The sequence below is a fragment of the Entelurus aequoreus genome, linkage group LG03, assembly GCF_033978785.1.
Source record: "Entelurus aequoreus isolate RoL-2023_Sb linkage group LG03, RoL_Eaeq_v1.1, whole genome shotgun sequence".
Taxonomy (NCBI): domain Eukaryota; kingdom Metazoa; phylum Chordata; class Actinopteri; order Syngnathiformes; family Syngnathidae; genus Entelurus; species Entelurus aequoreus.
In genome coordinates, this window is record NC_084733.1 from 66,459,744 (window position 1) to 66,482,168 (window position 22,425).

The following is a 22,425-nucleotide window of genomic DNA, read 5'->3' on the forward strand; positions in this document are numbered from 1 at the left end:
CATTTCAGACCTCTCCCTAATTTCTAAGTGGGAGAACTTGCAAAATTGCAGGGTGTGCAAATACTTGTGGACCTCACTGCATATATGTATGTATATATATACACTACCGTTCAAAAGTTTGGGGTCACATTGAAATGTCCTTATTTTTGAAGGAAAAGCACTGTACTTTTCAATGAAGATAACTTTAAACTAGTCTTAACCTTAAAGAAATACACTCTATACATTGCTAATGTGGTAAATGACTATTCTAGCTGCAAATGTCTGGTTTTTGGTGCAATATCTACATAGGTGTATAGAGGCCCATTTCCAGCAACTATCACTCCAGTGTTCTAATGGTACAATGTGTTTGCTCATTGGCTCAGAAGGCTAATTGATGATTAGAAAACCCTTGTGCAATCATATTCACACATCTGAAAACAGTTAAGCTCGTTACAGAAGCTACAAAACTGACCTTCCTTTGAGCAGATTGAGTTTCTGGAGCATCACATTTGTGGGGTCAATTAAACGCTCAAAATGGCCAGAAAAAGAGAACTTTCATCTGAAACTCGACAGTCTATTCTTGTTCCTAGAAATGAAGGCTATTCCACAAAATTGTTTGGGTGACCCCAAACTTTTGAACGGTAGTGTATATATATATATATGTATATGTATGTATGTATATGTATATGTATATGTATATGTATATGTATATATATGGGTATATATATTTATATACAGTATGTATATAAAATCAGAGGAGGTTAATTTTGCTGCTGCTGTCAGGTTGTTGTTGTTGTTGTTGGAGGGGGCGGAGCTTAGGCTGTAGCAAAGTCCATGATGTGCACATGAAGAGGGTTACCATTTTGTGTCTTTGAAGTGGGCGTGTTGCATTCAGGTGCGGCTGCGGCCTTCCTGCCGCTTCATGGCGGCTTCACCGACCACTTTGTAGAAAGTCCTGAGGAGAAGTACCGCTGTGAGTCCTGCAGGCTGGTCCTGTGTCAGCCTCGTCAGACCGAATGTGGACATCGCTTCTGTCAGAGCTGCATCGCTCGCATCCTCAGGTAACACACGCTAATACGCCCTTACACGTGCTAACACACGCTTACACATGCTAGCATGCACAAACACACGCTAACATAAGCTAGCATGCACAAACACACGCTAACACATGCTAACACACGCTTACACATGCTAACACACGCTTATACATGCTAACACACGCTTACACATTCTATCACGCGCAAACATATGCTAACACATGCTACCATGCGCAAACACATGCTAACACATGCTAAAATGCGCAAACACATGCTACCATGCACAAACACTCGCAAACACACGCTACCATGCACAAACACACACTTACACATGCTAACACAAGCTTACACATTCTACCATGCGCAAACACTCGCAAACACATGCTACCATGGGCTAAAACACACTTACACATGCTAACACACGCTTACACATTCTACCATGCGCAAACACACGCTAACACATGCTACATGCGCAAACACTCGCAAACACATGCTACCATGGACAAACACATGCTAATAAGCGCTTACACATGCTAACACACCCTTACACACGCTTACACATTCTACCATGCGCAAACACTCGCAAACCCATTCTACAATGCGCAAATACATGCTAACATGCTTACACATGCTATCATGCGCAAACACATGCTACCATGCGCAAACACTCGCAAAAACATGCTACCGTGCACGAACACTCGCAAACACATGCTACCATGCGCAAACACTCGCAAACACATGCTACCATGCCAAACACTCGCAAACAGATGCTACCATGCCAAACACTCGCAAACAGATGCTACCATGCGCAAACACACGCTAACACATGCTACCATGTGCAAACACACGCTAACACATGCTATCATGCACAAACACCGATAACACATGCTACCATGCGCAAACACACGCTAACACATGCTACCATGCGCAAACACACACTAACACATGCTATCATGCACAAACACCGATAACACATGCTACCATGCGCAAACACACGCTAACACATGCTACCATGTGCAAGCACTAACAAACACATGCTACCATGCGCAAACACACACTAACACATGCTACCATCCGCAAACACATGCTAACACATGCTATCATGCACAAACACACGCTAACACATGCTACCATGTGCAAACACACGCTAACACATGCTATCATGCACAAACACATGCTAACACATGCTACCATGCGCAAACACACGCTAACACAGGCTATCATGCACAAACACCGATAACAAATGCTACCATGCGCAAACACACGCTAACACATGCTATCATGCACAAACACCGATAACACATGCTACCATGCGCAAACACACGCTAACACATGCTACCATGTGCAAACACATGCTACCATGCGCAAACACACACTAACACATGCTATGATGCACAAACACACGCTAACACATGCTACCATCCGCAAACACAGGCTAACACATGCTATCATGCACAAACACACGCTAACACATGCTACCATCCGCAAACACATGCTAACACATGCTATCATGCACAAACACACGCTAACACATGCTACCATCCGCAAACACACGCTAACACATGCTACCATCAACAAACAGATGCTAACACATGCTATGCTAAGCATATGCTACCATGTGCTAACACATGTACCATAAGCCAACACTTGTATAGCAGTCAGTTTCCTACTTCAACTTTGTGTGTGTGTCTGTTTGTGTGTGTGTGTGTGTGTGTGTGTGTGTGTGTGTGTGTGTGTGTGTGTGTGTGTGTGTGTGTGTGTGTGTGTGTGTGTGTGTGTGTGTGTGTGTGTGTGTGTGCGTGTGCGTGTGTGTCAGTGGTCCCAAGCCGGTGTGCCCAGCTGACATGGAGCCACTGTTCAGCAACAAGGTATGGAATAAATAGACAATATTATTGATCAGACTTTACATTAATCATACATTATTATTGACCAGACTTTACATTAATCATACATTATCGGTTGATATTGGTATCGGTAATTAAGAGTTGGACAATATCGGAATATCGGATATCGGCAAAAAAGCCAATATCGGACATCCCTAATTATTATTGATCATATATTAATATTGAACAGACAATATTATTGATCAGACTTTACATTAATCATACATTATTATTGATCATACATTTTTATTGATCAAACAATATTATTGATCAGACTTTACATTAACTATACATTATTATTGATCAGACATTATTTTTTATCAGACTTTACATTAATCATACCTTATTGATCTGACATTATTATCGATCAGACTTTACATTAATCAGAAATGATTGATTACAAATTATTATTGATCAAACAATATACACGATGAAGTGATCGCCTATCGTCACATAGTTCCCCTGGACGTCCACCACTTAAGTGTTATTATGACACTGACAATAAAGGAATTGATTGATTGATTATTATTGATCCGACAATGTTATTGATCAGACTTTACATTAAACATACATTATTACTAAACAGACAATATTATTGATCACACTTTACATTAATCATACATTATTATTGATCAGATATTATTATTGACCAGACTTTACTTTAATCATACATTATTTTTGATCATAAAATATTATTGATCAGACAATATTATTGATCAGACTTTACATTAATCATACATTATTATTGATCAGACTTTACATTAAACATACATTATTATTGCTCAGACAATATTATTGATCACACTTTACATTAATCCTACATTATTATTGATCAGAGATTATTATTGACCAGACTTTACATTAATCATACATTATTTTTGATCATACAATATTATTGATCAGACAATATTATTGATCAGACTTTACATTAATCAGACATTATTATCGATCAGACTTTATCTTAATCAGAAATTATTGGTTACAAATGATTATTGATCAGACAATATTATGGATCATACTTTACATTAAACATACATTATTATTGCTCAGACAATATTATTGATCACACTTTACATTAATCCTACATTATTATTGATCAGAGATTATTATTGACCAGACTTTACATTAATCATACATTATTTTTGATCATACAATATTATTGATCAGACAATATTATTGATCAGACTTTACATTAATCAGACATTATTATCGATCAGACTTTACCTTAATCAGAAATTATTGGTTACAAATGATTATTGATCAGACAATATTATGGATCATACTTTACATTAAACATACATTATTATTGATCAGACAATATTATTGATCAGACTTTACATTAATCATACATTATTATCAACCAGACAATATTATTGATCAGACTCTACATTAACCATACATTATTTTTGATCAAACTTTACTTTAATCATACATTATTGATCGGACACCATTATTGATCAGACAATATTATTGATCAGACTTTACATTAATCATACATTATTAATGATCAGACTTTACATTAATTATACATTATTATTGATCAGACATTATTATCGATCAGACATTATTATCGATCAGACTTTACATTAATCAGAAATGATTGATTACAAATTATTATTGATCAGACAACATTATGGATCAGACTTTACATTTAGGGGTGCAACAGATCAAAAAACTCACGGGTCGGATCATTTCTCGGATCAGAGTCACGAATCAAATCATTTTTCGGATCAGCAAAAAAAAAAAAAAGACAAGACAAATAAACAGAAGTTTTGTCTGTTTGTTTATTAACACTTTTAAATTATTAAATTAAAATATATAAAATCAACTTAAAGTGCACAAGGCATAATATCTTATTTTTAACATAATTAATGGAAAACAGTGCAACATAAAAAGGCATTTCTCCTTTCTTTAAATTTGGACCAATGACCATTAATAAAAAACAACTTAAAGTACAACATAAGGCACTTCATCTTCCTTGAAACATAGATAGTGACATCTGGAGTGATGCTGCTGTCTTCCACACTTGGAGCCATGGATTGTAGAATCCTTGTTTTCAGTGGCAGGATCATTGACACAGATGGTGAAGTTTCAGTGCTCAGTAGAGATGTAACAGTTTTAAAGGGGTTTAAGCACCTGGAGGACCTCCTCTGCCACTCTCACATCATCATCAGACAGGGTGACGATGTCTTTGACATCTTTCTTCAGGGTCTTGTGGGTCAATGCAGAGTATATAGCTGCCTGCTGCTCCAACATATCATAAGTGGAGTTCCACCTTGTTGACCTACTCAGTGGCCTAGTGGTTAGAGTGTCCGCCCTAAGATCGGTAGGTTGTGAGTTCAAACCCCAGTCGAGTCATACCAAAGACTATACAAATGGGACCCATTACCTCCCTGCTTGGCACTCAGCATTTAGGGTTGGAATTGGGGGTTAAATCACCAAAAATGATTCCTGGGCGCGGCCACCGCTGCTGCCCACTGCTCCCCTCACCACCCAGGGGGTGAGCAAGGGGATGGGTCAAATGCAGAGGACAAATTTCACCACACCTACTGTGTGTGTGACAATCATTGGTACTTTAACTTTTAACTTAACTTGGGACATCATGTATGAGCTTATGAGTAGGCAGCTTTAGCATTTCTTGCTTTGTCTTAAGCACATGAGCAGCTGTTGTGCTTGGGTGGAAGTAGGAAACCACCTTCCTGACCCTCCCAAGGAGGCGCTCCATCCTATTGACTGAGATTCCCTTCTGTGATGCCAAATTCACTACAAGTGCAAAGCACCTATCTGTGGTCCCAGTCCTGCCTCATTCACTGCATTTATTTGATTTTTGGCATCATCAGTTGTGACTGGGATATTAGTATCTTTATCTTCCATTCCTCCACTGCTTGTGTCAGTACCTGCGCAAGGTGCTCTCGTAGAGGGGGCGTGTCTTCTCATCTCCCAGTCTGCTGTGATGAAGTGATCGCCCATCGTCACACAGTTCCCCTGGACGTCCACCAGTTTGTGTGAGCGCAACAGATGATGCTCGGGATAGTTCATCCACAACTTTTTTATTCTCCTGCGGATTATTTATTATTGATGATAAATGATTATTGATGAGAAATGTTAATTGATCAGATGCTACTATTGATGAGAAAGGATTATTGACGACAAATAATTATTTATGAGAAATGATTATTGATCATATGCTACTATTGATGAGAAATGACTAGCTGGCTGCTTTTCAGATCTTTCGGGATGTTTGCTGCCACCGTGAGATCATGGCGCTGAAGGTGCACTGTCGCAGTGAGAAGCAAGGCTGCCAGGAGTGCATGAATCTGCAGCAAATACCTGTGAGCGTCCTGTGGGGTTGCCATGGCGACGCAAGAACACGCTCACCTTGTGTGTGTGTGTGTGTGTGTGTGGGGGGCCCACAGGAACACCTGAACGTGTGTCCATTTTTCGAGGTTCCGTGTCCGCTGGGCAAGTGCAAGGAGAGAATGATGAGGAAAGAAATCCCTGAGCACTTGAGCTACAGGTGCAAACACCGACAGGCCGCCTGCGACTTCTGTGCCGCCAACATGCCGCTCGCCGACCTGCAGGTGAGCTGCCGCCATGACCTGGTCATCATCATTATCATCATGATGACGCTGAGTTTGTGTGGTAGAAACATCAGGAGACCGTGTGTCCCGCCTTCCCCGTCTCTTGTCCCAACCTCTGCTCCTTCTCCTCCTTGCCACGTCGACAGGTAAACACTCACCTCGTGTGTGTGTGTGTGTGTGTGTGTGTGTGTGTGTGTGTGTGTGTGTGTGTGTGTGTGTGTGTGTGTCTCCACTGATGTGGCTTCTGCCTTCCAGCTGGCCAGTCACCAACACGAGTGTCCCAAAGCTCAGGTGAGCTGTCCCTTTCATGGCTACGGCTGCTCCTACAAGGTAGGACCACCTGTGTGCTCACCTGTGTCACCTGTCTGAGTTTCCATCAAGTTTCTTCCCATCAGGCTTTGAATCAGGAAGTCCGACAACACCAGAACACCTGTGCAGCCGAACACCTGAGACTGATGCTTGTGAAGAACATCTCCTTGGAGAGCAAGGTAACACCTTCAAGCTCTTCTTCCTCTTCACTGGCGAGGAACCTTCATTCCCTGTGTGCGCGCGTGTGTGTGTGTGTGTGTGTGTGTGTGTGTGTGTGTGTGTGTGTGTGTGTGTGTGTGTGTGTGTGTGTGTGTGTGTGTGTGTGTGTGAGCAGGTGGACGAGGTCAAAGATGAGTTGATGGACAAGTGTAAAGTCCTACCTGTCTTCAGCACTCGTCTCTGCGAGCTGGAGAAGCACAACACCGAACTAAGAGAGAAGAACCGACATCTGGAGCAGAAGGTGGTGTCCATGCAGGTTTGTGTTTCTTCTCAACGACTTCCTGTCACATGATGGTCGCGTGATGACTACCTGATGGTCACATGATGACCTTATGATGGTGACATGATGACCTCATGATGGTCACACTATGACATCATGATGGTCACATGATTACCACATGATGGTCACATGATGACCTCATGATGGTCACATGATGACCTCATGATGGTCACATGATGACTACATGATGGTCATATGATGACTACCCGATGGTCACATGATGACCTCATGATGGTCGCATGATGACCTCATGATGGTCACATGATGACCTCTTGATGGTCACATGATGACCTCATGATGGTCACATGATAACCACATAATGGTTGCATGATGAACACATGATGGTAACATTATGGTCACATGATGACCACATGATGACTACATGATGGTCACATGATGACCTCATGATGGTCACATGATGACCTCATGATGGTCACACGATGACCACATGATGGTGACACAATGACCTCATGATGGTCACATGATGACTACATGATGGTCAATGATGACCACATGATGGTCACATGATGACCTCATGATGGTCGCATGATGACCAAATAATGGTCGCATGATGACCATATGATTGTCACATGATGACCTCATGATTGTCACATGATGACCACATGATGGTCACATGATGACCACATGTTTGTGACGTGATGACCACATGTTGGTCACATGATGACTACATGATGGTCACATGATGACCAGATGATGGCCACATGATGACCACATGATGGTCACATGACCACCTCATGATGACCAGATGATGATTACATGATGAGCCTATGATGACCACATGATGACCACATGATGGTCACATGATGACCACATGATGGTCACGTGATTACCTCAAGTTGGTCAAATGATGACCTCATGATGGTCACATGATGACTACATGATGACCACATGGTGGTAAAATGATGACCTAATGAAGACCTCATGATGGTCACATGATGACATGTTGGTCACACGATGACCACATAATGGTCACACGATGAACTCATGATGGTCACAGGATGACTACATGATGACCAGATGATGATTACATGATGGTCCTATGATGACCACATGATGGTCACATGATGACCAGATGACGGTCACATAATGACCACATTATGGTCACGTGATGACCTCATGTTGGTCAAATGATGACCTCATGTTGGTCACACGATGACCAGATGATGATTACATGATGGTCCAAAGATGACCACATGATGACCACATGATGGTCACATGATGACCACATGATGGTCCTATGATGACCACATGATGGCCACATGATGACCACATGATGGTCCGTGATGACCTCATGTTGGTCAAATGATGACCTCATGTTGGTCACATGATGACCAGATGATGATTACATGATGGTCCAAAGATGACCACATGATGGTCACATGATGACCACATGATGGTCCTATGATGACCACATGATGGTCACATGATGACCACCTGATGGCCACGTGATGAGCTCATGTTGGTCAAATGATGAAATCATGATGGTCACATGATGACTACATGATGGTAACATGATGACCTCATGATGGTTACATGATGACATCATGTTAGTCACATGATGGTCACATGATGACCAGATGATGGCCACATGATGACTACATGATGGTCCTATGATGACCACATGATGGTTACATGATGACCACATGATGACCTCGTGTTGGTCACATGGTGACTACATGATGGTCACATGATGACCATGTGATGACCTCATGATGGTCACATGATGACCAGATGATGGTCATATGATGACCTCATGATCGGGTGTCCCCAAACTACGGCCCGGATCCGGCCCGCCAGCGTCCAAAATCAGGCCCGCGTGAAGTCTCAAGTATTAACAAATAAAAAATAAAAATAATAATAATTTTTTTCTGTCTTTTCTTATCCACTTTGTACCGCTTGCTACTCACAGTGTCTCCTAGCTACTCAGGCAAATCATATTGTCTAAAAAATGCATTTTCTCATCGATAACGTGACATCATCGCGCGCGCGGAAAGTGCGCTATATATATCTAATATATATATATATATATTAGGGGTGTGGGAAAAAAATCGCTTCGAATTCGAATTGCGATTCTCACGTTGTGCGGTTCAGAATCAATGCTCATTTTTAAAAAATAGTTTGTTTTTTTTATTTTTTATTTTTATTTTTTATTTTAATTTTAATTTTTTTTAATTAATCAATCCAACAAAACAATACACAGCAATACCATAACAATGCAATCCAATTCCAAAACCAAACCCGACCCAGCAACACTCAGAACTGCAATAAACAGAGCAATTGAGCGGAGACACAAACACGAGACAGAACAAACCAAAAGTAGTGAAACAAAAATGAATATTATCAACAACAGTATCAATATTAGTTACAATTTCAACATAGCAGTGATTAAAAATCCCTCATTGACCTTATCATTAGACATTTATAAAAAAAAAAAAAAAAAGGAACAATAGTGTCACAGTGGCTTACACTTGCATCGCATCTCATAAGCTTGACAACACACTGTGTCCAATATTTTCACAAAGATAAAATAAGTCATATCTTTGGTTCATTTAATAGTTAAAAACAAATTTACATTATTGCAATCAGTTAATAAAACATTGTCCTTTACAATTATAAAAGCTTTTTACAAAAATCTACTACTCTGCTTGCATGTCAGCATGGGGTAGATCCTGCTGAAATCCTATGTATTGAATTAATAGAGAATTGTTTTGAATTGGGAAAAAATCGTTTTTGAATCAAAAATCGTGTTGAATTGAAGAAAAAAAAAAAAAAGATTTTGCATCGAATCGTGACCCCAAGAATCGATATTGAATCGAATCGTGGGACACCCAAAGAGTCACAGCCCTAATATATATATATATATATATATATATATATATATATATATATATATATATATATATATATATATATATATATATATATATATATATATATATATATATATATATATATATAATATACTGTATATATATATCTATCTAATACTGTATATATTATATATATATTAGATATATATATAATATATACGTATATTATATATATATATATATATATATATATATATATATATATATATATATATATATATATATATATATATATATATATATATATATATATATATATATATATTAGGGCTGGGAATCTTTGGGTGTCCCACGATTCGTTTCAAAATCGATTCTAGGGGTCACGATTCGATTCAAAATCGATTTTTTTTCAATTCAAAACGATTCTCGATTCAAAAACGATTTTTTATTTTTATTTTTATTTTTTTTTAAAAACAATACACAACAATACCATAATAATGCAATACAATTTAATTTTGGAGTTCTGAACTTGTAATTTCTTGCAGTGTTTATTAAGTGGTAATATGTCAATCAATCAATCAATCAATGTTTATTTATATAGCCCTAAATCACAAGTGTCTCAAAGGGCTGTACAAGCCACAACGACATCCTCGGTACAGAGCCCACATACGGGCAAGGAAAACTCACCCCAGTGGGACGTCAATGTGAATGACTATGAGAAACCTTGGAGAGGACCGCATATGTGGGTAACCCCCCCCCTCTAGGGGAGACCGAAAGCAATGGATGTCGAGTGGGTCTGACATAATATTGTGAAAGTCTAACACATCAGCGAGAGTCCAGTCCATAGTGGGGCAAGCAGGAACCATCCCGAGTGGAGACGGGTCAGCAGCGTAGAGATGTCCCCATCTGATGAACGGGCTAGCGGTCCACCCCGGGTTTGGAGCAGAGTAGAAAAGAAAAGAAAAGAAACGGCAGATCAACTGGTCTAAACAGGGAGTCTATTTAAAGGCTAGAGTATACAAATGAGTTTTAAGATGAGACTTAAATGCTTCTACTGAGGTAGCATCTCTAACTTTTACCGGGAGGGCATTCCATAGTATTGGAGCCCGAATAGAAAACGCTCTATAGCCCGCAGACTTTTTTTGGGCTCTGGGAATCACTAATAAGCCGGAGTTCTTTGAACGCAGATTTCTTGCCGGGACATATGGTACAATACAATCGGCAAGATAGGCAGGAGCTTGACCGTGTAGTATTTTATACGTAAGTAGTAAAACCTTAAAGTCGCATCTTAGGTGCACAGGAAGCCAGTGCATGTGAGCCAGTATAGGCGTAATATGATCAAACTTTCTTGTTTTTGTCAAAAGTCTAGCAGCCGCATTTTGTACCATCTGTAATCTTTTAATGCTAGACATAGGGAGGCCCGAAAATAAAACGTTACAGTAATCGAGACGAGATGTAACGAACGCATGGATAATGATCTCAGCATCGCTTGTGGACAAAATGGGACGAATTTTAGCGATATTACGGAGATGAAAGAAAGCCGTTTTAGTAACACTTTTAATGTGCGACTCAAACGAGAGAGTTGGGTCGAAGATAATACCCACATTCTTTACAGTCACCTTGTTTAATTGTTTGGTTGTCAAATGTTAAGGTGGTATTTTTAAATAGATGTCGGTGTTGAGCAGGACCGATAATCAGCATTTCCGTTTTCTTAGCGTTGAGTTGCAAAAAGTTAGCGGACATCCATTGTTTAATTTCATTAAGACACACCTCCAGCTGACTACAATCCGGCGTGTTGGTCAGCTTTAGGGGCATGTAGAGTTGGGTGTCATCAGCATAACAGTGAAAGCTAACACCGTATTTGCGTATGATGTCACCTAGCGGCAGCATGTAAATACTAAAGAGTGCAGGGCCAAGAACCGAACCCTGGGGAACTCCGCACGTTACCTTAACATAGTCCGAGGTCACATTGTTATGGGAGACACACTGCATCCTGTCAGTAAGATAAGAGTTAAACCAAGACAAGGCTAAGTCCGACATCCCAATACGCGTTTTGATACGCTCTAATAAAATATTATGATCAACAGTATCGAAAGCGGCGCTAAGATCAAGAAGCAGCAACATAGATGAAGCATCAGAATCCATCGTTAGCAATAGATCATTAGTCATTTTTGCGAGGGCTGTCTCCGTAGAGTGATTTGCCCTGAAACCGGATTGAAAAGGTTCACAGAGATTGTTAGACGCTAAGTGTTCATTTAGCTGCTGTGCTACAATTTATACCCTGATAAACAGCCATATTCAGTGATGACATTATTGATATAAAGAAGACAGGAGTTAACATGTGACAGGTAAAAAAATTATGTCGTCACAATACATCGATAGCTTATTATACTGAGAGCCAATATTTATACCATGAATATTATTTTCACTTCTTATTTTTGCAGCTAAGGGTTCAATAACCAAATTAAATAATAATCCAGATGCAGGACATTCCTGTTTTACTCCTCTTTTTAACAAAAAAGGTTCTGAAATATGATTATTGGTTTTGACTGATGCCATGGGCCTTGTATAAAGCATCTTAATCCATTGTATAAAATTATCTCCAAATCCAAATTTACGTAGTGTGCAAAACATAAATGACCAGTTTATGCGGTGGAATGCCTTCCCCGCATCAACAGTACATACTGCTGTGGGATAAGGGAGACTTCTAGCATAGTAAATAACATTAAACAATTTCCTTGTATTGTCTGAAGATTGTCGACCTTCCATGAAGCCAGTTTGGTCAGTATGAATTAATTTTCCTATTACATTTGATAATCGTGTGGATAAGATTTTGTCCAAGATTCAAAAGGATTCTCTATTCATTCAATACATAGGATTTCAGCAGGATCTACCCCAGTCTGCTGACATGCAAGCAGAGTAGTAGATTTTTGTAAAAAGCTTTTATAATTGTAAAGGACAATGTTTTATCAACTGTTTGCAATGATGTTCATTTGTTTTAACTATTAAATGGACCAAAAATATTACTTATTTTATCTTTGTGAAAATATTGGACACAGTGTGTTGTCAAGCTTATGAAATGCGATGCAAGTGTAAGCCACTCTGACACTATTGTTCTTTTTTATTTTAATGTCTAATGATAATGTCAATGAGGGATTGCATTGTTATGGTATTGCTGTGTATTGTTTTGTTGGATTGATTAATAAAAAAAATAAAAATTAAAAAAAAATTAATTAAAACAAATAAAAAAATCGATTTTTTAAAAATGAGAATCGATTCTGAATCGCACAATGTCAGAATCGCAATTCGAATTCGAATCGATTTTTCCCCCCACCCCTAATATATATATATATATATATATATATATATATATATATATATATATATATATATATATATATATATATATATATATATATATATATATATATATATATATATATATATATATATATATATATATATATATATATATATATATATATACATACAGTACATATACAGCCCGGCCCCCGGCCAAATTGTTTTAACCCAATGCGGCCCCAAGTCAAAAAGTTTGGGGACCCCTGCTCATGATGGTCGCATGATGACTACATGATGCTCACATGGTGACCTCATGATGACTACATGATGACCTCGTGTTGGTCTCATGATGGTCACATGATTACTACATGATGGTCACATGATGACCACGTGATGACCTCATGATGATCACATGATGATCAGATGATGGTCACATCATGACCACATGATGACTACATGATGGTCCTATGATAACCACATGATGGTCACATTATGACCTCATGATGACTACATGATGGTCACATGATAACCACATGATGACTACTTGAGGGTCATATGATGGTGACATGATGACCACATGATGTCTACATGAGGGTCCTATGATGACTACATGATGGTCACATGATGTACATGTTTACAACGCACACCTCACATGCTACACAACTACTTTGAAGGACTTCCCTCTTGGACTTGTCCACTAACACCTTGTGCTGTAGGTCCCCTGCAACAATAGCTTCCCCCTCTGGTGACACAACAAATATTCCACAATATCAAGTACCTTTTCAACTGATTAAGAAGTAGATGAATGGAATAGAGGAACATTTCCAGGAATACCCAAAAGTGCTATACAAGTAACCCATTTATAACATTTAGAGGAACATTATGAGGAACATCAGGGGGAACATTTAGGACATTTAGAAGGAACGTTTAGAGCAACGTTATTAGGAACATTTAAAACAACTTTATGAAGAACATCACAGGGAACATTTAGAGGAACATTGGGAGGAAGGTGTTCCTCACTACACTGCAACACTACACGTTGCAGTGTAGTGAAGGTGATTTCTTCTAGAAGTTTCTGCGGACAAGACTGACGCCCTCACATGACCCTTCTGTGTCTCTCCGTAGAAGTTGATGAGCTCTCATTCGGAAAAGCTCTTGGAGGTGGAGCTTGAGCTGCGCTCTCTCACTTTGCTCAGAGAGGAGCTGGACAAGCTCCGCCTGTCGCTGGACAGCGTCCGCAGCAGACTTTGCGCCCTGGAGCAAGGAGGACGCTCGGGCGGCGGCACGCTGACCTTGGGTCAGGATGCACATGGCGGAGGGCGGCGGCGAGAGCGGAAGCCCTAACTCTGTCCGTCTGTCCGCAGCCTCTCTGGAGACGCAGCTGCATCGCCATGGCGACATGCTGAGCGTGCACGACATCCGGCTGGCAGACATGGACCTGCGCTTCCAGGTGCTGGAGACGGCCAGCTACAACGGCACGCTGATCTGGAAGATCCGCGACTACAAGAGACGGAAACAGGAAGCGGTGGCGGCCAAGACGCTGTCCTTGTACTCGCAGCCCTTCTACACAGGCTACTTCGGCTACAAGATGTGTGCGCGCGTCTACCTGAACGGGGACGGCATGGGCAAGGGCACGCACCTGTCCCTCTTCTTTGTGGTGATGAGGGGCGAGTACGACGCTCTGCTGCCTTGGCCCTTCAAGCAGAAGGTACCCACACCACCGCTGGGAGTGCTTCGCCAAAATACATGGACTTTGTCTCCGTCCTGAAAGGTCAACCTCATGCTGATGGACCAAGGTCCCGCCAGGAAACACCTGGGCGACGCCTTCAAACCCGACCCCAACAGTAGCAGCTTCAGACGTCCTGCGGCCGAGATGAACATCGCTTCGGGGTGTCCTCTCTTCGTGTCCCAGAGTGTCCTGGAGTCTGCCAGCTACATCAAGGACGACACCATCTTCATCAAGGTACTACATGTACAAGTACTAACTACATCAAAGTACTACACGTACAAGTACTAACTACATCAAGGTACTACATGTACAAGTACTAACTACATCAAGGTACTACACCTAATACTACATGTACAAGTATTAAACTACATCAAGGACCACACTATGTTCATCAAGGTACTACATGTACAAGTACTAACTTTCACTGTAATAAGGCGCTTTTGGTAGCCATCCACAAGCTTTTGGTTGAATTTTTGACCACTCCTATTTACAAAATTGGTGCAGTTCAGCTAAATTTGTTGGTTTTCTGACATGGACTTGTTTCTTCAGCATTGTCCACACGTTTAAGTCAGAACTGTGTTGGGAAGGCCATTCTAAAACCTTAATTCTAGCCTGATTTAGCCATTCCTTTACCACGTTATTGTCCTGTTGGAACACCCAACTGCGCCCAAGACTAGGGTTGTCCCGATCCGATATTTGGATCGGATCGGCCGCCGATATTTGCCAAAAAATGCGTATCGGCAAGGCATGGGAAAATGCCGATCCAGATCCAGTTTTAAAATTCCGGTCCGTGTTTTCCAACGCACAGATTTAAATAATACATTCCACTTTTCTGCTGCTCCCTAATTTCCGTTCCGCATTTTCCAGCACACCTTCAACACATCCACAAGTCTGTGTCCTAACCGTTAAGACGGCCATGTGAATTAAAAGTTACCGGTAAAAATGTCAGCTGTCTCTGTGCGATACAGAAAATTACTATATCGTGATATTCGAGTATACGTTCTCACGCAGTTGCTTTTAGCTGCTGGCATTACACTACTCTAGGCTCTTCTCACTCTTTCCTGTGTCTCCTTCTCACAGACAGACAAGCGCACCTTCTTACACACGTCACATACTGTCACATCATACGTCAAATACGTATACGCCCTCACGCAGCAAAGAGGTAGCAGCATGGCTAACGTTAGCTGTGATGCTAGCGCAGCCGTGCGAGTGGTAATACGAATGAAGGAAGAATTAATTAATTCCCCCAAAAAACAGCAGGGGGTCCATCGTCTGGCGGTGGTTTGGCTTCAAGTGGGAATATGTTGAACAGACAACCGTAATTTGTCAAGTGTGGAGCAAAAGCGTTGCTATAAAAAGTAGCATTACTGCTAATATGTAGCATCATTTGAAAAGTCACCTGCTAGAGAATGAAGAGTGTTTGAAACCCCGCACGTCAACATCTCCATTCGGTACCACACGCCCACACCATCAAAATGCCAAGGCAAACATTTCCAGATCAACACCGTATGAAAAAAATAGTGATTTTTTTAGTTGTGATTTCCTTCTCTGCATGAAAGTTTAAAAGTAGCATATATTAATGCAGTATGAAGAAGAATGTTTTAATGTAGACACATAGAATCATCATACTGCTGTGATTATATGCATCAAGTGTTAATTCAAGGCTAAGGCAAAATATCCACATATATATCGTCTATTGCGATATGGCTTTAAAATATTGCGATATTAAAAAAAGGCCATATCGCCCAGCCTTAGTTCAATGATGCCATTTCTGTTTGTCATGTATCATTTTGTCTATTTTGTGTTTATCCTTGAATAAAAAGGTCAGTTTCTTGTTACCAACCATTGTGTATTATTCAAACTCACCTAATTCAGCTGGCTAGTTGTTATCAAAATGAATCCTTTTCAACATGAATCTGACAACTAAGTAGGCTAAATAACTTTAAACTTTAATACATGCTCGGATAGGCCAGTATCGGCCAGTATCGGTATCGGATCGGAAGTGCAAAAACATCGATATCGGAAGTGCAAAAACCTGGATCGGGACATCCCTACCCAAGACCCAACTGATGATTTTAGGTTGTCCTGAAGAATTTGGAGGTAATCCTCCTTTTTCATTGTCCCATTTAAAGCACCAGTTCCATTGGCAGCAAAACAGGCCCAGAGCATATTACTACAAACCCTGTTTCCATATAAGTTGGGAAATTGTGTTAGATGTAAATATAAACGGAATACAATGATTTGCAAATCCTTTTCAACCCATATTCAATTGAATGCACTACAAAGACAAGATATTTGATGTTCAAACTCATAAACTTTATTTTTTTTTTGCAAATAATAATTAATTTAGAATTTCATGGCTGCAACACGTGCCAAAGTAGTTGGGAAAGGGCATGTTCCCCACCATGTTACATGGCCTTTCCTTTTAACAACACTCAGTAAACATTTGGGAACTGAGGAGACACATTTTTTAAGCTTCTCAGGTGGAATTCTTTCCCATTCTTGCTTGATGTACAGCTTAAGTTGTTCAACAGTCCGGGGGTCTCCGTTGTGGTATTTTAGGCTTCATAATGCGCCACACATTTTCAATGGGAGACAGGTCTGGACTACAGGCAGGCCAGTCTAGTACCCACCCTCTTTTACTATGAAGCCACGTTGATGTAACACGTGGCTTGGCATTGTCTTGCTGAAATAAACAGGGGCGTCCATGATAACGTTGCTTGGATGGCAACAAAAGTTGCTCCAAAACCTGTATGTACCTTTCAGCATTAATGGTGCCTTCACAGATGTGTAAGTTACCCATGTCCTGGGCACTAATACACCCCCATACCATCACAGATGCTGGCTTTTCAACTTTGCGCCTATAACAACCCGGATGGTTCTTTACCTCTTTGGTCCGGAGGACACGACGTCCACAGTTTCCAAAAACAATTTGAAATGTGGACTCGTCAGACCACAGAACACTTTTCCACTTTGTATCAGTCCATCTTAGATGAGCTCAGGCCCAGCGAAGCCGACGGCGTTTCTGGGTGTTGTTGATAAACGGTTTTCGCCTTGCATAGGAGAGTTTTAACTTGCACTTACAGATGTAGCGACCAACTGTAGTTACTGACAGTGGGTTTCTGAAGTGTTCCTGAGCCCATGTGGTGATATCCTTTACACACTGATGTCGCTTGTTGATGCAGTACAGCCTGAGGGATCGAAGGTCACAAGCGTAGCTGCTTACGTGCAAAGATTTCTCCAGATTCTCTGAACCCTTTGATGATATTACGGACCGTAGATGGGGAAATCCCTAAATTCCTTGCAATAGCTGGTTGAGAAAGGTTTTTCTTAAACTGTTAATTTGATTATTTGCAAAAAAAAAAAAAGTTTATCAGTTTGAACATCAAATATGTTGTCTTTGTAGCATATTCAACTGAATATGGGTAGAAAATGATTTGGAAATCATTGTATTCCGTTTATATTTACATCTAACACAATTTCCCAACTCATATGGAAACGGGGTTTATATATATATATATATATATATATATATATATATATATATATATATATATATATATATATATATATATATATATATATATATATATATATGTATATATATATATATATATGTATATATATATATATATACATATATATATATATATACATATATATATATATATATATATATATATATATATATATATATATATACACATTTTAATTACAGCAAGGTGGTCTTGCCGCTGGGCCTTAGGCCTGTCGCACCTCCAATGGTGCCTGTGGTGGACTGTGCATGGCAGGGACGTCCTCTCCCCTGAGGCAGGCCTACACCTGACCGCATACCAGAAAAGGTTTTGCTGCAGGTTCTTCAGCTTGGGACCACCTTGATGTTTCGCCCCTTTGCCCAGAACATCTCCTGGTGGCGGGGCAGTGAACAGGGACATCTCCCTGACACCCCCTGCAACAAACCTACTCGGATGTTGTTCCCCAAGCCTTCTCGCGTCGTTTCAGCCAGAGCCAGTGGCTAGCTTTCTCTGCTACTTCTGAAAGCTCCTTGGTGGATCTGCTCAGAGTGGCTCCACATAGTCCCAGGTCCTTGAGCAGGTGTGGTGTTGATCTGCCCACAAAGCCTCTCGCTCCCACCTCTACAGGGTACAGCCTCACACTCCATCCACTTTCTCTGCACTCCGCGACCAGGTCTTCTTTCTCTCGTAGACAGCTTCCAGTCCCTCCTCCCATGGCACTGTCAGCTCAATCAGGAGTACTGACTTCACAGCTGCAGACCGCAGCACCACATTTGGTCTTAAGGTGGTGCTGCATATCTCCTGTGGGAACTGGAGCTGCCTACCCAGGTCCACTTTCATCTTCCACGCCGCCCCTGGTGTTAATAGCTTGGCGGGTGGTCTCTTGCTGGAATGTGTTGCAGGTTCCCCTTGCCTGAGGAAGTGGATCCTGCATTGGCTTTCTGCTGGACTCTGGTTGTTTGCCTCCTGCCGACTTTTCTCCAGCACCTCTGCCAGCTTGCTGAGCACTTGGTCGTGCCGCCATCTGAGCTGACCCTGTGTCAGCGCCATTTTGCAGCCTGACAGAACATGCTGGAGTGAGGCATTGATGGTCCCGCAGAGGTCGCAGGATTGCTCTGTGCCAAGCCATTGGTGGAGGTTTTTAGGGCTCGGGAGAGTGTCGTATGTTGCCCTGATGAGGAAACTGAGCAGAGCCTGTGGCAGTTTCCAGAAATCTGCCCAGCTGATTGCTCGGCTCAAGACACCCTCCCAAGTTGTCCACCTCCCCTGCTGCCACTGTGCCACAGACCTCACTCTGAGCTCCTACTTAATCCTGGTGACCTCAGCAACAATAAGGTCCTTCCTCTCCTTCCTGCCTGCCTTGGACCATAGGATGGGTGGATCGCTCCATCCAAGGCCTGCCCGGCCTGTCTGGACCATGCCCACGACTTCTTGGTGTTGCATTCTCCCCATCGCCTTCTGGACCTCCTCCTTAGCTCTCCACTTCCTTCCAGTCTCGACTCTGGCATTTGCATCTGCCACTGCCCTGTCAGAGTCTCTTAGCTCCATCACCAGCCTTGCCTTCTCCTGCCTGTAGCCGAGGCTGATAGATTTCAGGGGTAGCTGGAGTGAGTTCCATCCATACAGGCCAGCAGCTGAGAAGCACCGTGGCAGGCCAAGCCGTTTTCGGATGAAAGAGTTGGCTTTTGCGTCCACCCGGCTTACGGCTGATGACGTGACTTCGCACAGCTTCAGAGGCCACATCATCCTTGGGTACAGGGTGAAGTGATAACACCACACCTTGTACTTCCCAGGTAGCTGGCTTGCATTGATCTTGGACAGGCCCTCTGAAAGCTGCCGGAGGATGATTTATTTATATATATATATATATATATATATATATATATATATATATATATATATATATATATATATATATATATGCATGTATGCTGAATACAGTAAGTATCTAGTATGTCTACACAAGTATATATATATATATATATCTTAGGGATGTCCGATAATGGCTTTTTGCCGATATCCGATATTCCGATATTGTCCAACTCTTTAATTACCGATTCCGATATCAACCGATTCCGATATCAACCGATATATACAGTCGTGGAATTAACACATTATTATGCCTAATTTGGACAATCAGGTATGGTGAAGATAAGGTACTTTAAAAAAAAAAATTAATAAAATAAAATAAGATGAATAAATTAAAAACATTTTCTTGAATAAAAAAGAAAGTAAAACAATATAAAAACAGTTACATTGAAACTAGTAATTAATGAAAATTAGTAAAATTAACTGTTAAAGGTTAGTACTATTAGTGGACCAGCAGCACGCACAATCATGTGTGCTTACGGACTGTATCCCTTGCAGACTGTATTGATATATATTGATATATAATGTAGGAACCAGAATATTAATAACAGAAAGAAACAACCCTTTTGTGTGAATGAGTGTGAATGAGTGTAAAAAAAACAAAAAACAAAAACAAAAAACGATACCGATAATAAAAAAACCCGATACCGATAATTTCCGATATTACATTTTAACGCATTTATCGGCCGATAATATCGGCAGGCCGGTATTATCGGACATCTCTAATATATATATGTATATATATATTGTTGTAGACACATTTGTAGACGTACTAGATACTTACTGTATTCAGCATACATGCATATATATGTGTATATATATATGTGTGTGTATATGCATACATCAATCAATCATCCATCCATCCATCTTCAACCGCTTATCCGGAATCGGGTCGCGGGGACAGCAGCTCCAGCAAAGACCCCCAGACTTCCCTCTCCAGATCAATATTTGCGACTTCCTCCTGGGGAATCCCGAAGCGTTCCCAGGCCAGAGAGGAGATGTAATCCCCCCATCTGGTCCTTGGCCTGCCGGGGGGCCTCCTCCCAGTGGGACGTGCAACGAGGACCTCCCTAGGGAGACGCTCGTGAGGCATCCGCACGAGATGCCCGAACCACCTAAGCTGGCTCCTTTCCAAGCGAAGGAGCAGCGGCTCTACTCCGAGTCTCTCTCGGGTGACTGCACTTCTCACCCTATCTCTAAGGGAGATGCCAGCCACCCTTCTGAGGAAACTCATTTCGGCCGCTTGTATCCGCGATCTTATTCTTTCGGTCATTACCCACAATCACAATCAATCAATCAATGTTTATTTATATAGCCCTAATATGTGCATATATATGTATGTGTGTATATATATATATATATATATATATATATATATATATATATATATATATATATATATATATATATATATATACATACACATATATATATATATATATATGTATATATATATATATATATATATATATATATATATATATATATATATATATGTATACATATATATATATATATGTATACATATATATATATATATATATATATATATATATATATATATATATATATATATATATATATATATATATATATATATATATATATATATACATATATATACGTATACATATATACATATATATCAGTGGCTTGCAGTCACTAGAGGCAGGGGAGGCGGGGCCTCACCTGCCATCATGGAAAGAAAAAAAGAAAAAAAAACTAAAGTTATTTTCCATTTAATTTCACCAGTTTTAGATTATTTTTATTTTTATTTTCACATTTGCCGTTCAAATACTGAGGAGAGACGGTGCGGTGATCAGCAGCCAGTTGAGGCACTTGTGCCTCACCATGGATTGCGACTCGGCTAACTGCTGGCCTGCTGTGCAG

The 22,425-nt window shown here is 40.5% G+C and overlaps 1 protein-coding gene across 5 annotated transcripts in view; it reads left to right on the plus strand.

The window, feature by feature from the left end:
- The window catches only part of traf3 (TNF receptor-associated factor 3), a 37,943-nt gene that overhangs the window by 14,189 nt on the left and 1,329 nt on the right, over positions 1-22,425 (plus strand). Inside the window, exons 3-13 of one of the 5 annotated variants that reach the window (XM_062042510.1) lie at positions 857-1,040; positions 2,833-2,884; positions 6,127-6,231; positions 6,316-6,480; positions 6,546-6,626; positions 6,736-6,771; positions 6,876-6,968; positions 7,124-7,264; positions 14,548-14,719; positions 14,787-15,130; positions 15,194-15,385. In XM_062042510.1, the coding sequence (XP_061898494.1) occupies positions 857-1,040; positions 2,833-2,884; positions 6,127-6,231; positions 6,316-6,480; positions 6,546-6,626; positions 6,736-6,771; positions 6,876-6,968; positions 7,124-7,264; positions 14,548-14,719; positions 14,787-15,130; positions 15,194-15,385 (1,565 nt within the window). Of the gene's footprint in view, positions 1-856; positions 1,041-2,832; positions 2,885-6,126; positions 6,232-6,315; positions 6,481-6,545; positions 6,627-6,735; positions 6,811-6,875; positions 6,969-7,123; positions 7,265-14,547; positions 14,720-14,786; positions 15,131-15,193; positions 15,386-22,425 lie in introns of all 5 variants that reach the window. The other 4 variants (XM_062042508.1, XM_062042509.1, XM_062042512.1 and 1 more) reach the window with 4 other exon arrangements.